At 32.2% G+C, this 21,005-nt stretch overlaps 1 protein-coding gene across 1 annotated transcript in view; it reads left to right on the top strand.

Moving 5' to 3' along the window:
* The first annotated feature begins 1,166 nt into the window (after positions 1–1,166).
* LOC131848793 (uncharacterized) overlaps positions 1,167–21,005 on the top strand; it is a 421,780-nt gene continuing 401,941 nt past the window's right edge. The window contains 2 exon segments of the mRNA XM_059198730.1: positions 1,167–1,172; positions 1,680–1,725. Coding sequence (XP_059054713.1) covers positions 1,167–1,172; positions 1,680–1,725 — 52 coding nt within the window.

The raw sequence follows: 21,005 nt of genomic DNA, 5'->3' as shown, positions 1-21,005 counted from the left end.
CGTACCTACTAAACTATTGCGTTCTGAACTACATATATGTATATAGTTATAAATGTAAATGTATGTTTTTTTTTCAAATGTAAGAATATTATGTGATGCTAATTTTGTGATAATAAAATAAGAAATAAATAAAATAAGAATTTGCATGAATGAGTAAAAAATATCTGTCTTTCTATGCACACAATTTTTTTGCAGTTATAATATTACTAGAAGTTTTTGTTACCACCATACCATATACCTATGGAATATGATATAGTGCGGAAACTGAAGAAATGTAGTTCGCAGGGCATAGAGGAGATAAAATTTTCGATCATTTCCCTTGAATTGGAGATTCCCCTTAAGGGAAAGGGTGAGATATCGCGGGGTGTACCCATTTTTTGTCTGGTCCTGACAGAGTTATTCAAAGCGATTTTTTATCTTGTCGCCATTTTGTTATCTGAATATGTCAGGGCGGAGTCAGTCAATTTGAAGGCAAGCGTAACGATAAAATTATCAATAGGAATGGGTTTAACTGACAGCAATAGAGATTTTAAATTTTATTATATTATAATTTGTGTATGTACTATATTTTATTTTGTTTACATAAGTGTATACAATTTTTATGTTTCCACTAATGCGCCAACTACTCTATTTCTTTTTTGTTAATACTCTCTTTCCAAAGGTAGTCTGTAAGAGATTGCATTAGCGATAAGACCGCCTTTTGTACTTAGTTTTTTTTTTTTTGTTTTTAATTTGTTCATGTCCTTTATATGTTGGTGCAATAAAGTGTTATAATTTAATTTAATTTATATTTTTTTATACTAGTACTAGCTACTCGCCCCGGCTTCGTCTGGGTGTACATGTATTATATATATAAACCTTCCTCTTGAATCACTCTATCTATTAAAAAAACCGCTTCAAAATCCGTTGCGTAGTTTTAAAGATTTAAGCATGCATTAGGGACGGACAGCGACAGCGACTTTGTTTTATACTATGTTATGATGTCTATGTATGTTTTATTGTCAAAGACAATTTTTTTTAACACAAACATTATTAATCTGTTCTCTATTTGACCACAGACAATAAATAAAAGACTATTGGTAGCATGTGTAATGTTTTTTTATAGACTTAACCCATTTTTTAGAATAAAAAAAATATATTAGCATTCTGCATTGTCTATATAAGCTATGAGTGTGTGAAATTTTCGTAAAAAGGAGTACAAAGTTTATGCTCTATGTATCAATATATAAATAAAGAAAGTTTAGCTTTATTTAAATCTAAAGTAGGGGGTAGGCAGCTACGAAGCAACGGTCATATCTCGGATTAACTGGTTTGTTATCAGTGTTTCCATCACCGGAGAAATAGAATAGAATGTTATTGAGTCATCTTGACACAACAATAATGTCAAAAACATACAAACAACAATTTACATACATCACAAAACAGAGTCAATCTAAAGTCAAATCACAACTCAGCATAATGCTTGAAACATAGTTTCCAGCTCTGATTTTCAGTTTAAAATAGTCAGACAATAAATTTAAACGTGATTTTTACGGTCTATAATATTTGGTTATTTTTGTGGTATTTATTACTGACGGTAGATTTGATATATCATAAGAGTCTGTAATAGATCTATATGAAGGAAGATATTTTGAATTTGAATTTGAATTTGAAAATTAATATGTATTCGTTTGTTTCAGTGGAAGTCGAGGTGGGGCGTCGTAACGAAACTGTCACCGGCAGCAGGTAAGAAAATCGTTAGTTAACATTATTATTTCCACTTTTTTTAATATTGTTAGGGTTCAAGTCATTATTGGCAAAAAAAATAGATAATTTAAAACATTAAAAGGAGGGAAATTTTGTGAGCCACAGCATTCTGGTAACGACAGCGGAACGTGCCAGTTGTGTATTTTAATAAGTGGAATTGTGATAGATATTTATACTTAAATAAATATTACATACATTTATTAATACCCGTAGTTATTAACCAACAATATTATTCTAATGAATTACTTAAATAATGTATTTAATTTGCAATAAAGATAATAATGTCCATTGTAGTCAGTACTAATAAGCTGGGATCAACAAAAAAAGCAACAGGACAAACACTGTATAATAAAATAGTGAAGACATTGTTTTAAAAATGTGTTGTTTAGAAATTTTCGTGGTCCGCCTTGTATATTATATTCTTCTTTCTCTCTCTCTCTCTCCCTATATATATGTAAATCTCGTATATGTATTTTTTTATCCATTTTTTATACTCCTAAGTATTTTACAGCCCAAAAATTTATTATATTTCACGGATGATAATAATAATAATAATCTCAGGACAATTCACACAAATCTAGACCCAAGTTAAGCTAGCTAAATCTTGTTGCTAGATAGATATTTTTTTTCGTAAATATGTACATACATACTATACATAAAAAACACCCAGACCGATATAAACAATCATACTCATATAAAAATGTTTATTCCGTGCGAAGAATAGAAGAATAAAGAATAGGAGCTAAAATGTTCTAAATCGCTAAACTACCGAGTACGTTATTTAGACAATATCTTGTCTATCTAAACGATGTAATAAGATTTATAAAAAAAACATTTTTATGAATGATATAGGCACCAGTGGAGCATCAGGTCAGGTCAGTTGGCTGTGACGAATCCACCAAGAATTTATCACGATGGTTTTTAGGGGTAACCGCATAGATGTCAACCTCACTTAGTACATTGATAGCAATGAAGTTCATCATCTGCTTCTACCTTATTTATTTGGTGTCGTAATACGTTATCTCGTTCATTTATCCCTGTTCGCAGTCATTTCGATATTTACTCCCTTTCTTACCATATCTTCTTTCACACATTCCATACATCTCTTTATCTGCCTTCCTCTGCCCTTATCTAAATATATATAACTCATAGGTGACTGACATAGTGATCTATCAACGTACAGCCCAAACCACTGGACGGATCGGGCTGATTTTTGGCATGCAGGTAGATGTTATGACGTAGGCATCCACTAAGAAAGGATTTTGATTAATTCTACCCTCAAGAGGATAAAATAGGGGATGAAAGTTTGTATGAAACTTTGTCAATTTTAAACCGATCGGGCTGAGACTTTGCATACATAAAGCTATGATGTAGGCATCCTATCTCCTATCCTAAGAGGATAAATTAACGCGAGCGAAGCCGCGGGAAAAAGCTAGTTTGTTTATCTAACTACACTCCCCTTTCGCCAATAATACTTTCGGCTATTTACTTCCTCTCTTATCATATAATCTGTCACACTGTCCATCCATCTCTTTTTCGGCCTTATTTGTCAATATTACTCTCTTTTCCCCAATAATACATTCAGTAAAATTAACAATATCCATTATCAGTTTTACTAACTGTAAAAATATGAAATTAGTACCGATTAAAATTAAATATAACGTCATTTCAAACACCAGTTAAAGTTGGGACATTATCGCATGTTAAGTCATGTTAACTGTGCTAGGAAATAATTTTGTAGCAACACGCAGCTGTTCGTATATAGGGAGCTGGTTACAATACATTCAGGGAGGAACAGTAGGTTAAATATTAACAGAAATAAGTAATAAGTATAAACATACTCGGTCTCGGTGGTCTAGCGGTTTGGAACACTGCTTTACTACCGATAGTCGCGGGTTCGATTCCTCGCACGCCACAAACATTTGTATTCGTTAGTATGATTGTTTGTATTTGTTTGGGTGTTTTCTATATATATGTATGTATTTATGAAAATAATATATCTATGTATTTGTATCAGTTGTCTAGTACCCATAACAGAAGCTTTAGCTAGCTTAACTTGGGTCTAGATAGTGCTGTGTAATATAAACATATAAATGCTGAGTAAATAAATAAAAAAATATATATGTTTTTAAAATTGAAACTTGCGAAACTTTGAAATTTTTTATTCTTATAATTTATGTAGAAAAGGAGTGCTTTTTTATCTTTACATATAAAATACATTATTATTATATCAATAAAAATAACATTACACACACAACAAAAGATACTATTTTCGTGTGTATGTGAAATACTTTATTAAGTATAGATATAGATACAGATAATAAACCATTTATCTATAGCAGGTTCAAAGATCTTGTTGTATTTTTGTTCATTCTTCTTCATTATGATCGAATTCGACTACTGGGCGACCACTAGCGTAAACAAATACAGTAAAAGTTCTTTATTAGCGCTTCCTTAATTCGCGTTTTCACTATTCGTGGATTAAAAAAAAGAAACCCAATTCCTATATTTGCGGTTAAAAATTTCTTTATTTGCGTTTTTAATAATAATAATAATAATAATAATAATAATAATAATAATCTTAGGCCATTCATACAGCGCCATCTAGATTAAAAAAATGGGTCCTAGACAACTGATACAAATACATAGATAATTTTTTTTTTCGTAAATACATACATATTATACATAGAAAATACCCAGACCGATACAAACAATCATACTCATGAATACAAATGTTTGTGCCGTGCGAGGAATCGAACCCGCGACCATCGGTTTAATAACCGCTAGACCATATACATACATAATAATAAAAGAAATCAAATAAGTACCCAAAATTCTTGTATTACAAATTTTTTACTACTGTTTTAATAATTTTACCGTGTAGTCACGTGATCGGCACGAGGTAAAGTTATCAAGCCGAGTGAGAACTATAACGAGTCATTTAAAGAAACTAAAGGAATTACATGGAAATTAACAAATTATGTTAAAAGAATGTTTAGTTGTTTAACTCCGATTTAGATATTGTAACACCATGTTTTATGGTGATTATTGAATTAATTATATAGCTTTCATTTATTGAATTAATTATATACATTTGCATTGAAATGTACTTTCTGTTTATTAACTTAAGGCTTAAATTTAAATACTATATCTATATATACGAGTAAGGGTTTGCTGAAATAGAGCTCAAGATTTTAACAAGACAAATAGTAAGTGAAAAATAATAAGTTTTGGACGTGGCAGGCTGCGCCATCTAGTCCCAACCTCAGCAGAGCTTGTGTTATGAGTATTAGACGACTAACATAATGCATGTTTTTTTTTATATACATATATAATATACATAGAAATAAACCCAGATCATTACTATTTAGGTAAAATAATAAAACTAACTCTGGATATCGAGATGAGAAGAACTGACAAGAAACTCAGCTCGTATTTTTTTTTATGTTGTACATATTTACAATAATACTGTTTCATTTAAATTCAAATTTGGGAGAATAGAGTGACCACCAACATATGCTATATAAAAAAAATCATACAAATAATACAAATATATTTTTAGTGGATGATAATATGCTAATGGTATACCTTGACAGGGCACCAGTGGAGGATGATAAGATGAGCATGAGGTTCAGTCAGTTTGCCTATTGTGACAAATTCATTGGAATTTATGGTTTCCAGAGGGAACCGAAAATTTATCGCGTTGGTTTTTAGGAGGAACCCCATGGAGGTCAACGTGTAGTAATGGGGTTATTTATTTACATTACCAACAATCACCTTTCCCCCTAAATACAAATATTTGCATCGTGCGAAGAATCGAATCCTCGACCATCGGAAGTTAAGCTTCGTGTTAAACCGCTAGAATGGACTAGGCTGCCAGGAATAGATAAGAGGTTTTTATATTTCTTTTCTATCTACCAATTTCGTAGTATTGTTTAACATCTATACATATAAATAAAATTGGATTGTCTGTTTGAAATAACAGTTTTTTATTACATGTATATGAATATAAATACGGTACATACACCAAAATATCATTTTTTACAATTTTTGTCTGTCTGTTTATTTCGGGTAATATTGGAGTGTCTGTAATATTGTTTGTAATATTGAAATAACCGTTTTTTACTATATATAAATAGAATATAAATATGGTACATACACTAAAATATTTATTTATTTTCGTCTATCTGTCTGTTTATTCCGGATAATCTTTGATAAGGCTGGACCGATTTTGATGGTACTTTTTTTGGCAGGTAGCCGATGGAATAGAGTAACTTAGGCTGCTTCTATTTTAGAAAAATAAAGTTAAATTCCACGCGGACGAAGTCGCAGGAGCGGATACTGACGAATAAAATCGGAAACTGATGAAAGAAACGCGGAGTTCCGTTCCTAATTCCATATGATTGTGCCATAATGGAGGGTATTGTTTCAGTGGTACCGATGTTTTGGTAAAGTTCTGGTGCTGTTTAAGCACTGCATTAACATTAACGTGGTAAGTAGTGGGCCAGATTGAGGGTAGATATTGTATGGCCGAGGTGCCGGGTAGAGGCTGGTATAGTTCATAAACTGCGGGCGATTATATACAATTTATTAATTTCAATTTTAACGCACTTATTTAAAACTAAAATACCATACTGATCATCTAGATGAATAGCGGTCCTCCACCGTGTGGTTTTCTAGAAAGTTTTTGCCAGGCACAACCAAATAGTGGAATTACTTTCCCGCAATGGTAATTTCGTATCGATACGATATTGAAACTTTCAAGCGGGTGCTCATGGGCGGCGGTAATCACTTCGAATCAGGTGAGATGCAAGCTCATTTGTCCCCTGTGCTATAAAAAAAATATTTTTATGTAAATAGAATAGCAAGCAAGTTGATGGCCCACTTGATGGAAAGCACTTGATGGAAGATTTAATTTCTATATTCCTATACTATTACAGGAATACTTCAAAATATACATACCATCAGCTTATAACTTGGACCATAAACAGAATTCCCTGGCTACGATTTAATGTCGATGTTCATGAAATATTTTCTGGTTCAGTAAAAGTTTTGTAAGCCCAATGGTGTGAGAAGTAATGTTACATTCCTGTGATTATTTGATTAATTTGACATCGGTTTTTATAAATCATACATTCATTTTAGTATCTGGATGATCGACTTTTGCATAGCGTAAATTTTTTTAGGAATGACTGATTTTTCTATGTGTATATAAAATACAGAAAAGAAATGTTTAAATGTTTTCGTATTTTATGTTTGTTAAATATGAAATATCGAATTCGTGATCAATACTGGACATTCCCACGTTTCGATGATTTTATTTCACGTTGACACGTGTTTTATGAACTGCTTAATACATATATAAGTTATTTTCGTATCTTTTTATAAAATAAATTAGAAACTATTTCTCTGTAAACAATGTAACGACATTTAAAGTTTATTAAAATTACAATTATTTAACTATTACTATGTTTTTATTATATACAACCTTATTCACACACACTTGTTTTTGCACGATCCATTTTTTTTTCTACTAACTGCTCCCTCTAACCATGTTAACCATACAATCAACTGAAATTTGAATTCTAGAAATATAATTAATTATATTATAAAGAATTTCTTTATACAAATATAGAAAACTGGTGAAATAAAATCCACTTTACTAGCAAGTGTGTTGTAAAAAATATAATAACATATATATGTAGTTAGACAGTGGACGTTTTAGTCTTACGTTGAGATATAATTTGAATAACTATATATTAATATAATATAATTGATAAGTAACAATTAGTAGATTTGGCACATCAAAAGAGTCTGTAATAGACCTACATGAGTAAGGATATTTTGATTTTATTAAACTTTGTAACAATATTTTATCGATATGGTAACATTACCACCTAATGCGATTAATTATAAATATTAAATTATAATATATTTAATTGTAATTTAACTTGATTATGACCGCTGTTACCTATTACCGGAAAGTTAGTTACAATGATTTAATTAACTATAAAATATATGTAATTTTAGTTTAACTTGATTTATTAATTGATTAAATTGTAGCAAAAATTATAAACAAATACAAAGAAAAACCGTTAGTCAGTAATATAAATTGAAATATATTGTATAAATAAATACAGTAAGCTCTTTCCTCATTTAATATTACTGTAGATAGTAATATCTTGTTTTATTTTAACAAAATACTCGTACCTAGAAGTTGGAGCACATTGTAAAGACTGGTTCCACAGAGATTTGTGCTACAAAGTGGAATTGAGTTCGAGACAACTCTGGACTAAACAACTATCATAACACAAGAGTAATATCTTTTACAAAATAACGTAAAATAAAACATTATATACTCGTAACTGAGTACGCGATATAGCCAGCAGATGTACCTTTTTCTTTCTTTAATTATTGTTATATTTTATTTCTATTTCTATGTATCTACTTTTAATTCATTCATTCAGTCATAAACTCAAGAGCAACGCTCTTGTCGGTGGAGCTCTTGCCACTTTCTACGATCTTCCATCATACTCCTTAAGCCTTGATACGACACTACTCCAATTCTGTCTTTATTTTGTTTGATGTAACTGTGCCTTGGTCTTCCTCTCCCCTCTTTCCTTTTATCTTTTCCTCAATAATTAGTTTCAAAAATTCATCGTGCATTAATATTTTTATCCTCCTTCTATAGCATTCAATATCTGCCTTTTTTCTTTCATCCTGTGCAATACTTCTTCATTTCTTACTTTATCTTTCCAGCTAATTGTTTCCATCCTTCTCCAGCACCAACACCATCACTTCTACTTTTAACATTGGTGCAATAAAGAATTATAAATAAAATATACAATCTACTATTTATTTTACTGTAATATAGGAATATATTATAGTAAAACTAGCTGTCACGGCAAACGTTGTTTTGCCTTAAAATAAAAAAAAAAATTAGGGGTGGACTATTTTATAACATTAAACAACTGGGTATGAAAAAGATGTTGGCCGATATTATATTAAATACGCTCACAAAATTTCATGAGAATCGGTCAAGCCGTTCCGGAGGAGTATGGGAACGAAAACTGTGACACGAGAATTTTATATGTAAGATAAACAGCCTAAAAAATAAGTTTCACGCTTCTAGTTTAAAAAATGAAGATACTTTCCCTTTCAGCCCCTTACGACTCTTTTTTCGCATCAAAAGTAGCCTCTATTTTCGGGATCTAGATTGTCTGTTTACCAAATTTTATTTAAATCCGTTCACAAGTTTTGGCGTGAAAACGAGACAGACAGACAGATAGAGTTACTTTCGCATTTATAATATTAATAAGGATAAACGATTATATAACAGATGACCTTTAATGACCTTAGTTGTTCAGATAAGAGATTATAAATTTAAATTAAGTTAGAAATATATACTACATAAATGCTATGGAATATTAAACGACGACAGATTTAATATTCCATAGCATCCAGATGACTAAATAAATAAATAAATAAATAACATTATTAAGGAAAAAAAAATAGGGGATGAAAGTTTGTACGGAAATTAATCATTTTTGAAGATAGAATGATGAATTTTTTGGATTAGATTATTAAAATTTTTTTATTTTTTGATCAAGGTTACTATAAAACGCGGACGAAGTCGCGGGCATAGCTAGTAGAGTATAATTAAAACATTGTTTTACTACCTAACTTTTGATATACTTCAGATATAAAATGAATTTCTTTATCCATAACTTTATTTTAAAAACAACATCCGCAAAATAAAAATAATACAAACATAATAGGCTCTAGGGTGAATATAAATAAAATATAATTTTATACAAAACGAATTTTCTTTATTTTCATATTTCATTATAAATAACATTGAGATTTAAGTTTCTGAGAGTTTTGAAAGAATTACTTAGATCCTAAGTTATTAACGTGGGCGGAAACTCCCACTTACAATGGATATGTTATCTTGTGATCAGACAGCTTTCCGAATGAGCGGTTGATTAAACAAAATGTGATGACTATTCAAAAGTGGTTCAATGTAAGTTTATTTGAATAAATGATTTTCTATTCTATACTATAGAAGATTCGGAGAGATAATTAAAACATTGTTTTACTACCCATTGAAATTGTTGTGTAAAGTAAACAGATCAAGATGGCAACATGCTTTAATTAAATATAACTATTTTACTATTTTCCGTCGACAGAGTTTTGAAAGAATTACTAATAAGTATACTACCCACAACAGAAATGTTCAAAATTTTTTATTTGAATAAATGATTTTCTCAGAAATAGGATAGGAGACATATCCTATTTCAAGATATATATTATCATATCATAGATGTATATATTGAAGGATTACACTACAATTAGAGAATACGATCCCGATTATTTTTTGTAATTTCGGGATTTCGGGATAACTGCAAGATAATACCGGGGTCCCGAGATCCATTTAAAAATGCAGTGGCAATGAAAATTCCTATTTTTATTTTGGTAATAGGTAATAGTTTCATTTTAGAGCTATATTAAGCAAAATTTGCGTCTAATTTAATTGAAGACTAATATTTGAAGTTTATAAATTGTATATGTTAAAAAAAACCGCATCAAAATCCGTTGCGTAGTTTTAAAGATTTAAGCATACATATGGACGGACAGACAGCGACAGCGACTTTGTTTTATACTATGTAATAATGATAGTGCAATAGGGCTGGTTGGATGCGGCAGTCTTGTTGCATACGTCCACGCGAATGACCCTGGGAAATACCTAAAAATTAGTTCGATAAATCTATTTAGTAATTTATAAGATGTATGTACAGACAGCAGCGCCGACTTTGTTTTATACTATGTAAAGAAAGCAGTGGGTGAAGTTAGATTGAGAACCTATGATTTAGATTGAATGATATTACTGAATTATACTCAGGGTTCCTAACATAACAATCTCATTAAGGTCCCACTATGAGGCATATAGGTGAGAGATCTATTTAGAGATTGATTGATAATAAGGTTGAATAACTGTTACGAAACTATACTATACTACTATACTAATACTAACTATAGTAATATAATTTATATTAATAGAATAGAATAGAATAAAAAATCATTTATTCAAATAAACTTAATATAAGCACTTTTATATTATAGAATAGTTATAACATCATAAGAAGAACGAGCAAGAAACTTGTGTGTTGCTCTTTTAAATAATCCTTGTAAGTACACATTTTAGAAGTCGAGACGTGTGAATACGCACTACCAACCGGCACTAATTTATTAGGGTCAAATATAAATACACAATAAGATTAAATCAGTCGTAGTGATAAGAGCAGACCAGTCCCTACAAGCAGCACTCGTTCACGAGTATGACGTTTAACGTCTAAACGGCTGAATGCATCTTAGTTAAGTCCCAGGATAAGTAGAAGTTGTCTTATGAGTATCAGACAAATGTAGAATATATCTAGATCATGACAAACAATCAGGGATAGTGCAATAAGAATAACGAATAATATTTGCATCGTGCTAGGAATCGAACCCGCGACCGTCGGAAGTGAGGTGGTGTCCTTAACCGCTATACCATCGAGGCTGTAACATACCAATAATAACTGTAATAAACTAAAACTAAAAATAACTAAACCGGAATAGAATCTTAGTCATGCTCACTAAAATGTCCATACATGTGGCGGCGTTATGGGCCGAGTCATTGGGCTCCCTAAAATATGGTCGAGCGTAGTGATGGCTGGCTCATCCGTCATACTCGTGAACGGGTGCTGCTTGTAGGGACTGGTCTGCTCTAATCACTATAACTGATTTCCTCTTATCAATTGTTTAACCAGTTCGTTATATATTCAATATTTTTCTATTTGAGTATTTAATTGAATTAGTGCTAATTGGTGGTTTGTATTCACACACTTAAACTTAAAAATGTAAAGTAATAATAAAATTATTTAAAAGAGCAACACGCAAGTTTCTTGCTCGTTCTTCTTGTGATGAGACAGCTTTCCGAATGAGCGGTAGATTAAAAAAAATGTGATGACTATTCAAAAGTGCATCAATGTAAGTTTATTTGAATAAATGATTTTCTATTTTCTATTCTATTCTATTCTATACACGAACACTGATTTTTATTACTAAAATAAATATAATGAGATGAAATTGCATGTGTAGGCAATTGTGTATTGCACAGTATGCAGGCATGTGCAGTTGCCCGTACAAAAGGTCACGCAGAAGAAGATGAAATAGTGGTTGGTGGTAGTGAAATGATTTTCTATTCTATTCTATTCTTAAACCGAAATACGCACGGCATTTCGATTAAATCGCGCCAGTCTGTCTAATAAATAGAAGGTACCCTATTCGTAAATTTTCTCGTTTTATTCCGGAAAAATGGTATTAAAACTTTGTCAAAGGCACGAATTATGCGTTATATTTGATTTATCTCCAACTTCCTTAACTCATTTTTGAGAGCAAACCGTTGCACAAATTATTAGAGGGGCGACTTGTTATCATATATACACGTACATTTTTATATATATAATATCACGTATGTACGTATATTTTGATATTTTGTATATGTATATAATATATTTTTTTTAAGTATAATTTTAATATGTATTTATTTAATTTTAAAGACAATACTAAACTAATTATATCATTTGCATAACTTAATTATACAACTACAACCTAAAATTAAAAAGCTTAAAAAATATAATACAATAACTAAAATATATTATTAAAAGAGGTCCCTTTAGGCAAAGTTCCGAAGATACTGGCAGCATAATATTAATTATAAATATAGTATCTGTATAATTAAATAGTACTGTTAGTACTGTTACTAGTATAAAAATAATGTAGTAAATAGGTTATATATTTCACAATGATTATCTGTACTATGCAAATGTTGTTTACGTAATTTAGTTCCGAAATAAATACTAGATGGCGCTGTTAGATTTCTGAAACTCGATATTATTTCGTTTTCATCGATTGATATATACGATTGTAAAATTCCGTTTATCGTTTCAACCGGGAGCTCCACACCGGCGCCCCCGGGTGCCCCTCCGATCGATCCCCCGTCCAATTCAAACGGGCATCGAAATTACGACGGCCTGAGCCGAGGTTCGAACCCCTAGTGGTGCCCTCAGATTAGCCCTTCACATAGCGACGGGCATTTTTTTTGTACTAAATCTAATGCTATATATATATATGCTATATATATATAACTTCAAAGGACGTTAGTGAGCGAGTGCAGATGACTCTCCAAACCCGCGGAAGGACTTATGGAGCGGCTGAAGGCCAACTCCTGCCTGACGGATACGACTTTAGTCTGAGGGCACCACTAAGGGTTCGAACCTCGGCTCAGGCCGTCGTAATTTCGATCCCCATTTGAATTGAATGGGGGATCGATTGGAGGGGGGCGAGGGTCAGACAGCGACTTTGTTTTATACTATGTATTAGACCTACAATGAGAGTCACTGGCAGTTTTTATATTTGTTTATCCATATTTAAAATATGAGAGTTCTTTGTATACAATTGTTTTATTATTACTTCTGTCATTGCGCTCTGCAATAATAAACGTCTATACATGCATCTCTCTATTTTCATTAACTTTTACTCTATGTAATGATGATATTGTGCTAGCAGACCCGGCCACGCGTTGCTGTGGCTAATAACAGACAAATAATTTGCAATAAAATAATATTGCGACTATAAATTGAATCGTATCTTTCAAATTGGATCAAATTGCACACAATGTGCAAATCAAATTTGCAATCGGTTCTGTAGTTTAGGAGTCCATCGCGGAGAAACAATGTGACACGTAGTTTAGGACGCGGAGAAACAACGTGACGCGTAATTTTTATGTACAAAATCCAGTAATCTATATATATATATATATAACTCAAAGGTGACTGACATAGTGATCTATCAACGCACAGCCCAAACCACTGGACGCATCGGGCTGAAATTTGCCATGCAGTTAGATGTTATGATGTCGGTATCCGATAAGAAAGGATTTTGATTAATTCTAAACCCGCAAGGGGATAAATTCATATTTCTGCAAGTAATTGAATCAAGAAACTTTGTCAATTTTAAACCGATTATAGACTTTGTATGCAAAAAGCTACTTATGACGTAGGCATTCCCTGAGAAAGGATTTCCTGATAAATTCCACCCTTACATAAAAATTGTTTAATTAACGCGATTTGAATTGCCTCTCTGACAAATTTAGTGCAGATTATGGTGTATAATATTTAGAAGACATACAATAACTTCCGTTTTGTTGATGGTGTAATAGCTATAGACTACTCGTGATCTGTCTAGACCCATAATAATGTAATTATAGCTGCAAATATAGTTAGATACATATATCTGTTCACAGCGGGGTGTTGGGGCGGCGCATCGTGGCGAAAGACGATAAATAATAACAAATTAAAAAGACAGAACAAACAAACAGACAGAGTTACTTTCGCATTTATAATATTAGCAAGGATTTCTAAACTGGAAACTATATTTTCTTTCTAACAAATTTCAGTTGAAATTTTAAAACCTACACGTATGCTATGATATCATAAAAATCTTATAAAAATATTATCCACACTGAGACGTCTTTGATGACGTAATAAATAAAATCCCCTTTCAGACCATATTCTTACTATCGTCCCTCGCAGTTTCCGACTTATGAGCAATAGACGCACAGACGACCCTCGCAAGGAATTCAAATTACAGATTTTATGAGCGAGAAATCTGTTTAATGTCAGTGGGGGTTGAGTGCATTTGTTTGGGCATGTAGTTGAGACCATGCATGTACAGAATTTCAGTTTTCCTAGACTTATAATGTAATGTAAGTTGGACTCCATTCTCCGCAATTAATCTCTCATCTGAGCCGTTGTGCATATAGAACCAGACTATTACAGTAGCCAGCTAATCTCCTCCCAAAAGCGCAGAAGTCTGGTGTCTCACAGGCTTCACGGAGCGACCTCACCGTTCCGAGGATTTGTGTTCGTTGTGTGGCCACTGCAAGCACTCCAGGATTACGTTCGTTTGGGTCCTCCGCTGGACCGCAGGGTGCGGGCGTTGAGCTAGGCTCTTTGCCCGGGCGTACTGCTGGGGTGAACCACCCCAAGTGGGTGACTGCTTCTCAGCAGCCGCCTGTACGCGTCGTGTGGCGGGAACCAGGATTACGTGAGCAGCCGTTTCTTCGGCTTCAAAGCAGCCAACAAAGGGTACGGTCAGTAGCGTCTATTGTGTAACGACTAGTTGTGACCGTGACTTGACACGAATGCATATTTGCGGATGCAATCTATCTACACAAATAATCAAAATCGATGTTCATTTAAAATTAACGGCTTTTCACTAAATACATATAAAAGTATATATGAAATTTATATAAATTGTTTTAATAAAAAAAAAAGGGATGTCTAAAAAAGACTAAAGTAAATACGGTAGTTATATAACAAAAATAATAAAAAAAATTGTCTGTCTGTTTGTTCTAGCGGTGTATTTCTGAAGCGGCTGGACCCATTTTGACGAGACTTTTATTCTCAGATATCTATTATAGATATATTACAAGAAGTAAACTAACACTACTATTATTTTAGATATTTTATTTATTTTAATTCCATGTGGATGAAGTGAAATCGATTCAGCCGTTTATTAACCAGATATTTTCTGACAAAAATTTTTACAATAATTTTTAATGTATCGTATATGCATTCATATGCATTTAGTGAAAAGCAGTTAATTTGAAATTACAAACAGACACTTAAATTTTATTTATTTGTATATATAATCGTGTTTCAAAATCCTTAATAATTCGCATTTCTAGATTTTTTTCTCAGTACAATTCACACAGAGCCATCTAAACCCAAGTAAAGCTAGTTAAAGCTTGTGTTATGGATAACTGATAAATACATTTTCGTAAATACATATTATTTATAGAAAACACACAGACCGACAAAAAAATCATACTCATGAATACAAATGTTTGCGCACATTCCAACGTAATTGTCCAAGAAATGACTTCTTAAAACTAAGTTTGTTGCAAGTGCGAATGGAGCCCACTCCAGTTTCAGAATGCATTTTTATGCGACAGGGCGGCGGCCACTCGTGAGTTATCGTGCGTAAAACGAGACGCTGCCCGAGCCTTTCTTTATGGTGCCCATAAGATTTCATCTGCAGTGGACATTACAACGTTGGAAATAAGCTCCAAATTCCAATGCAGGTGTTTTTGTAGTATTACCTTTTGAAGTCTCGAGTAAGGTATAAAATGGAATAGATAGATAAATTGTTTATTCACTAATTATAAATACTTAGTATGTATAAGGTACGGAAAATATTAAAGTACAATTAAAAAATATGGAGGTGGCTTTATGTGCCGCGTAGGTGAATAGGCAACCAACTCATTAATAGCATAAATGCGAAAATAACTCTGTCTGTCTGTCTGTCTCGCTTTCACGCCGAAACTACTGAACCGATTTAAATGAAATTTGGAACACAGATAGTCTAGAACCTGAGAAAGGATATAGGCTACTTTTTAATCCGAAAACAGGGTTGCAAAGGGTCGAAAGGGGAGATGAAACTTATATGAAAGTATCGATAATTTACGCGGACGAAGTCGCGGGCACATCTAGTAATATATATTACATAATTTAAAGACATAGGATTTTTTGTTTCTAGTAGACATAGGTAAAAAATAAATAGTTAATATTTATTATTATTGTTACAAAACAAAACTACAAACAAAAATCTATCTATATTATACATATGTACATATATATGTATATAATTGAAAATTGCGACATTACTTTAAAATATTTAGAGATTATAAAATTAAGTACATTTTTTTTAAACTTGAGGAAAATCCTCATGGGGCCTCAAGGAGATAGTCAGGTATTGCTCGACTCTTACCGGCTAAAAACCCCAAGATTTTCTTTCTCTTAACATTTTGTTAGAGTTACGGGAATAAGCAATCTTCCAATCCTGACGGCATAAACTAAGTATAGATCAACTAGAGCAAAGTCAGAACGTGCCGGTAGTATTAAACTAATTAATATTCTCCCAAATTTGAATTTAAAAATGAATTTGTATTAATGTAAACGTGTACAACATATATTTGAAATGAATACAAGCTGAGTTATTAATCAGTTCTTATCTTGAAATCATTCCGAACTGACGGTAGATTTGACATATCATAAGTCTGTAATAGATCTACATGAATAAAGATATATTGAATTTGAATTTTCTTTTTTACTATTTTAAAAACAATACATTAATTAAATATTTTTTGTTAATAATTTTTGTTAAAGCGCCATAATGGCCACCCTAGCGCCGTCTTGCCGCGGCGACTCTCAAACTTTGGTAAATTTGGTAAATTTATAGACCCCCCGTTTGGTAAATTTATAGATCCCGCGGGCCAACTATCCATTTCATCGTCACATTAACTGAACTTGATACCTATTTACTTGTAATTATTTGTTATACATTCTTATAAATCGTAGACTGTAAAAAGTCGCTGCGCTGGTGCCTTCATTTTTTTTTAATGTATGATAATGGAATGAAGACGCCAAGACGATTACTACCATTCTACAATTCATTTCAGTCACTCAAATTGTGACTGACTTTCCGTCATTCTACTGTTTTTTTTAAAGACATGTGTCCTTCTGTTAATAATCTGTACAATAAAGAATTACAAACAAAAATAAACAAACGTGGTTAAAAAGTACTCAAGACAAAAAAATTGAGTTGAAACTGTATACTTCGAAATAATCATAAAATCTCAGGACAATTCACACAGCGCCATCTAGACCCAAGTTAAGCTAGATAGATATGGATACTAGATAAATGATACAAATACATAGATTTATTCGTAAATACATATTATAAAGCATAGAAAACACCTAGACCGATACAAACAATCATACTTATGAATACAAATATTTGTGCCGTGCGAGGAATCGAACCCGCGACCATCGGACGAAAAGCGGTGTCTAGACCGCTAGACCACCGAGGTCGTCATCATTCTTTATCTTAAATGACTGTTCAAGTTTTCTATAAATATTTATTCATTAATTCATGGCAACAGAAACATATAGGAATTGAACTTGCGACCTAAAAACGATAAGCTCGCCTTCTACTTTTTACGTTGCCGCATGTTTAACTACAAAATACCATCGTTAAGCTTTCCATAAAAACCTACAGTTCAAACTTAACATCAACAAAATATGAACTCCGTTAAATTTTAACTCCCCAGCTAATCTCTAGAGATTACGGAACAGAATTCTGTAGTACAAAGCAATAATAATTTCCATTTTAACTGTCGTATTAAAAATGCCGGGAAAGATTCCCCCATACCTAGTTGCTAATTAAAATTTAACCGAACTGCATCGTGTAACACTGTACGAGCTCTACACACAGTGTATGCAGTAATATACAGTAGATTTTTAAATAAATTTACTGAGCAAAGCCTATTACACACTAAACGATTACTTGAATAACAAAACTGCATGGCAATAGTAGTTCATGCACGAGATTTTCATTTAATGTTAGACATAGACACCTATATAAATATACATTGTAAATAAACTGTCTTTAAAGTTTTTAAAACATTTGTTAAATCATATTTATCAAGCAAAGCCACACATTAAATGATTACTTGAATGACGAGCATGCATGGCAATAGTTGTTCATGCACGGGATTTTCATTTAATGTTAGACATAGACACCTATATAAATATACATTGTAAATAAACTGTCTTTAAAGTTTTTAAAACATTTGTTAAATCATATTTATCAAGCAAAGCCACATATTAAACAATTACTTCAATGACAAACTTGCATGGCAATAGTTGTTCATGCACGGGATTTTCACTGAATGTTAGACATAGACATCTACATAAATACACAATGTAAATAAAATGGGTTTAAAAAAGAAAAGAAATTCTGTTGAGTTTTTTGCCAGTTCTTCTCAATTGTATATGTATACTGAAATGGACGGTAATAATGCACAAAAATTGAAGTTCATAAGCAGCTAAAATGTCCTTCATGAATAAATGATTTTTGATTTCATTTGACATACTCAAATAAAGGCCAAAGGCCTGAGGGATACTAGTTTAGTCTGAGGGCACCGCTAGAGGTTCGAACTTCGACTGAGGTCGTCGTAATTTCGATCCCCATTTAAATTAACCAATAAACAAATGACTTGGATAGTTTTTCTTCTTGTGATGTGCCTGCGTTCCGAATGAGTGGTAGTATAAAAAAAATGTGACTATTCAAAAGTGCTATATTAAGCTTATTTGAATAAAGATTATTTCTATTTCTATTTTATTTGTCAAGTTTTTTATTTAGTTGCACACTTTTGAGAGAGTGGCTTTTATGATGGTATGTATTTGCCGTACTTGTCAGGTAGGCATGTTGTCATATATAAATGTGGGTACTTACTTTTATACTTTTTTGATTAATAAAGTGTATTAATGTAGGAAGGTTCTTTACAAAAAGCTATATAAGCTACATAGCACGTTTTATTTAAAATACTATATCTTGAGGATATTACATGTTAATTTGAAACACTGTTTTTTTAGGTATTCAATTACTCTGTGGCATGCACTAAAGATAATTTAACGCGTAGTGTTTATGGACTTTATCAGGTTTCTTTTATATTTTAACGAGCGAACAGTACAGACTTTGCTCGTTTTTATTAATTACGTATACAAATAAATATAATTGAAATGTTTCTTTGTAATTTTAAACTAAGAGGTTTTCACTAAATGCATATGAAAGTACATATGGTATTTACATCAAAAAAATAGACAATCTGTTCTTGCTGATCTCTGAAATGGGTGCACCGCTTTTGATGGGACTGTCACTGGTAGATATGTGGAATATAAGAGTAACTTAAACTAGTTTTATTTATTCTAATTTAATGCGGACGATGTGAGTAGTAATAGTTAGTGTATTATAACTATATTATAGTTACATGTAACGTAACTAAATTACATGGTATCAACCCACAAAGGTATAAAGAATGTGATGTCCATAGTACTGTATATGTATATATAGTCTATATATAATATATACTCTATTTCTATTTTATTATTTCATTGAATTAGTGCTAATCGGTAGTTTGTATTCACACACTTAAACTTAAATTATAAGTAAAAATAAATTATTTAAAAGAGCAACACATAAGTTTTTGCTTGTTCTTCTTGTGATGAGACAGCATTCCGAATGAGCGGTAGATTAAAAAAAAATGTTATGACTGTTCAAAAGTGCTTCAATGTAAGTTTATTTGAATAAATGATTTTCTATTCTATTATTCTATTCTACTCTTTAGGTGACAGTTACTGCTTTCCATTCCAATTTGTTGAACATTCTAATATGTCAATGACAAAAATCTATGGTTTGTTTCAGAGTCTTAAGTATACACAATGCTCTCTATTCTTTCTGCCAGCCCATATACTCTATATATGATCAATACTCTATAGGTGACTGTTGATGTTTTCCATCTCAATTTGTTGAACATTCTAATTTGTCAATGATAAAAAATCTATGGTTTTTTTTCAGAGACAGACTTATGTATGTTGTAGCTCTCTGTTCTCTCTGCCAACCCCATAAGTTACTTATCGTGATAATATTAGATGATTTTTAATATAAATTCAAAGTTACCCCACCTATGTGTTGCATATTAATTAATATGACTGCATAGGAAAAATGGCAACCATAAAACGCAGGCGCTTAAATTTGCATAAACTAAACTTGGTACACGGTGATAGTTCGCGATATAGTCGCCAGGGGGCGCTGGGTGCTAGGGGGACGGGGGTGCTCGCTCAGAAGGGGGTGCATGCAAATATTTAAATAAAAGACAACTGTCGTTTCTTAAGTAATTTATTGGGGGTGATGTTGGGGTGTTTTTACATATCTAATAAGTTTTCGCGTGGAACTGTCGTAAATTTCGCATTTTATAAAACTTGAACGGAGTATAGTAGAATAGGCGGGGAAAAATGTTGGGGCACTTGATACGACACGACGAACTAATTAACAACATTATAGAAGGAAAAATAGATGGAAAGAGAGGAAGGGGAAGACCAAGACACAGCTATATCAAGCAAGTTAAAGAAAAAGTTGGAGTCGTGTCGTATCAACAGCTAAAGGGACTGATAGAAGATCGTGGAAGGTGGCGGGAGCTCCACCGACAAAAGCACAGCTCTTAAATTATGAATGAATGAATGAACGGAGTATTCTTCTTTCTATATGATATCAATATTATAATGTACATTTCGTCACTTTAGAATAGAAAA

Source organism: Achroia grisella, unplaced genomic scaffold (genome assembly GCF_030625045.1).
Source record: "Achroia grisella isolate CSIRO2021 unplaced genomic scaffold, CSIRO_AGI_Agris_v1 utg592, whole genome shotgun sequence".
In the NCBI taxonomy this organism is placed as follows: domain Eukaryota; kingdom Metazoa; phylum Arthropoda; class Insecta; order Lepidoptera; family Pyralidae; genus Achroia; species Achroia grisella.
This window is presented reverse-complemented; position numbering and strand designations above follow the sequence as displayed.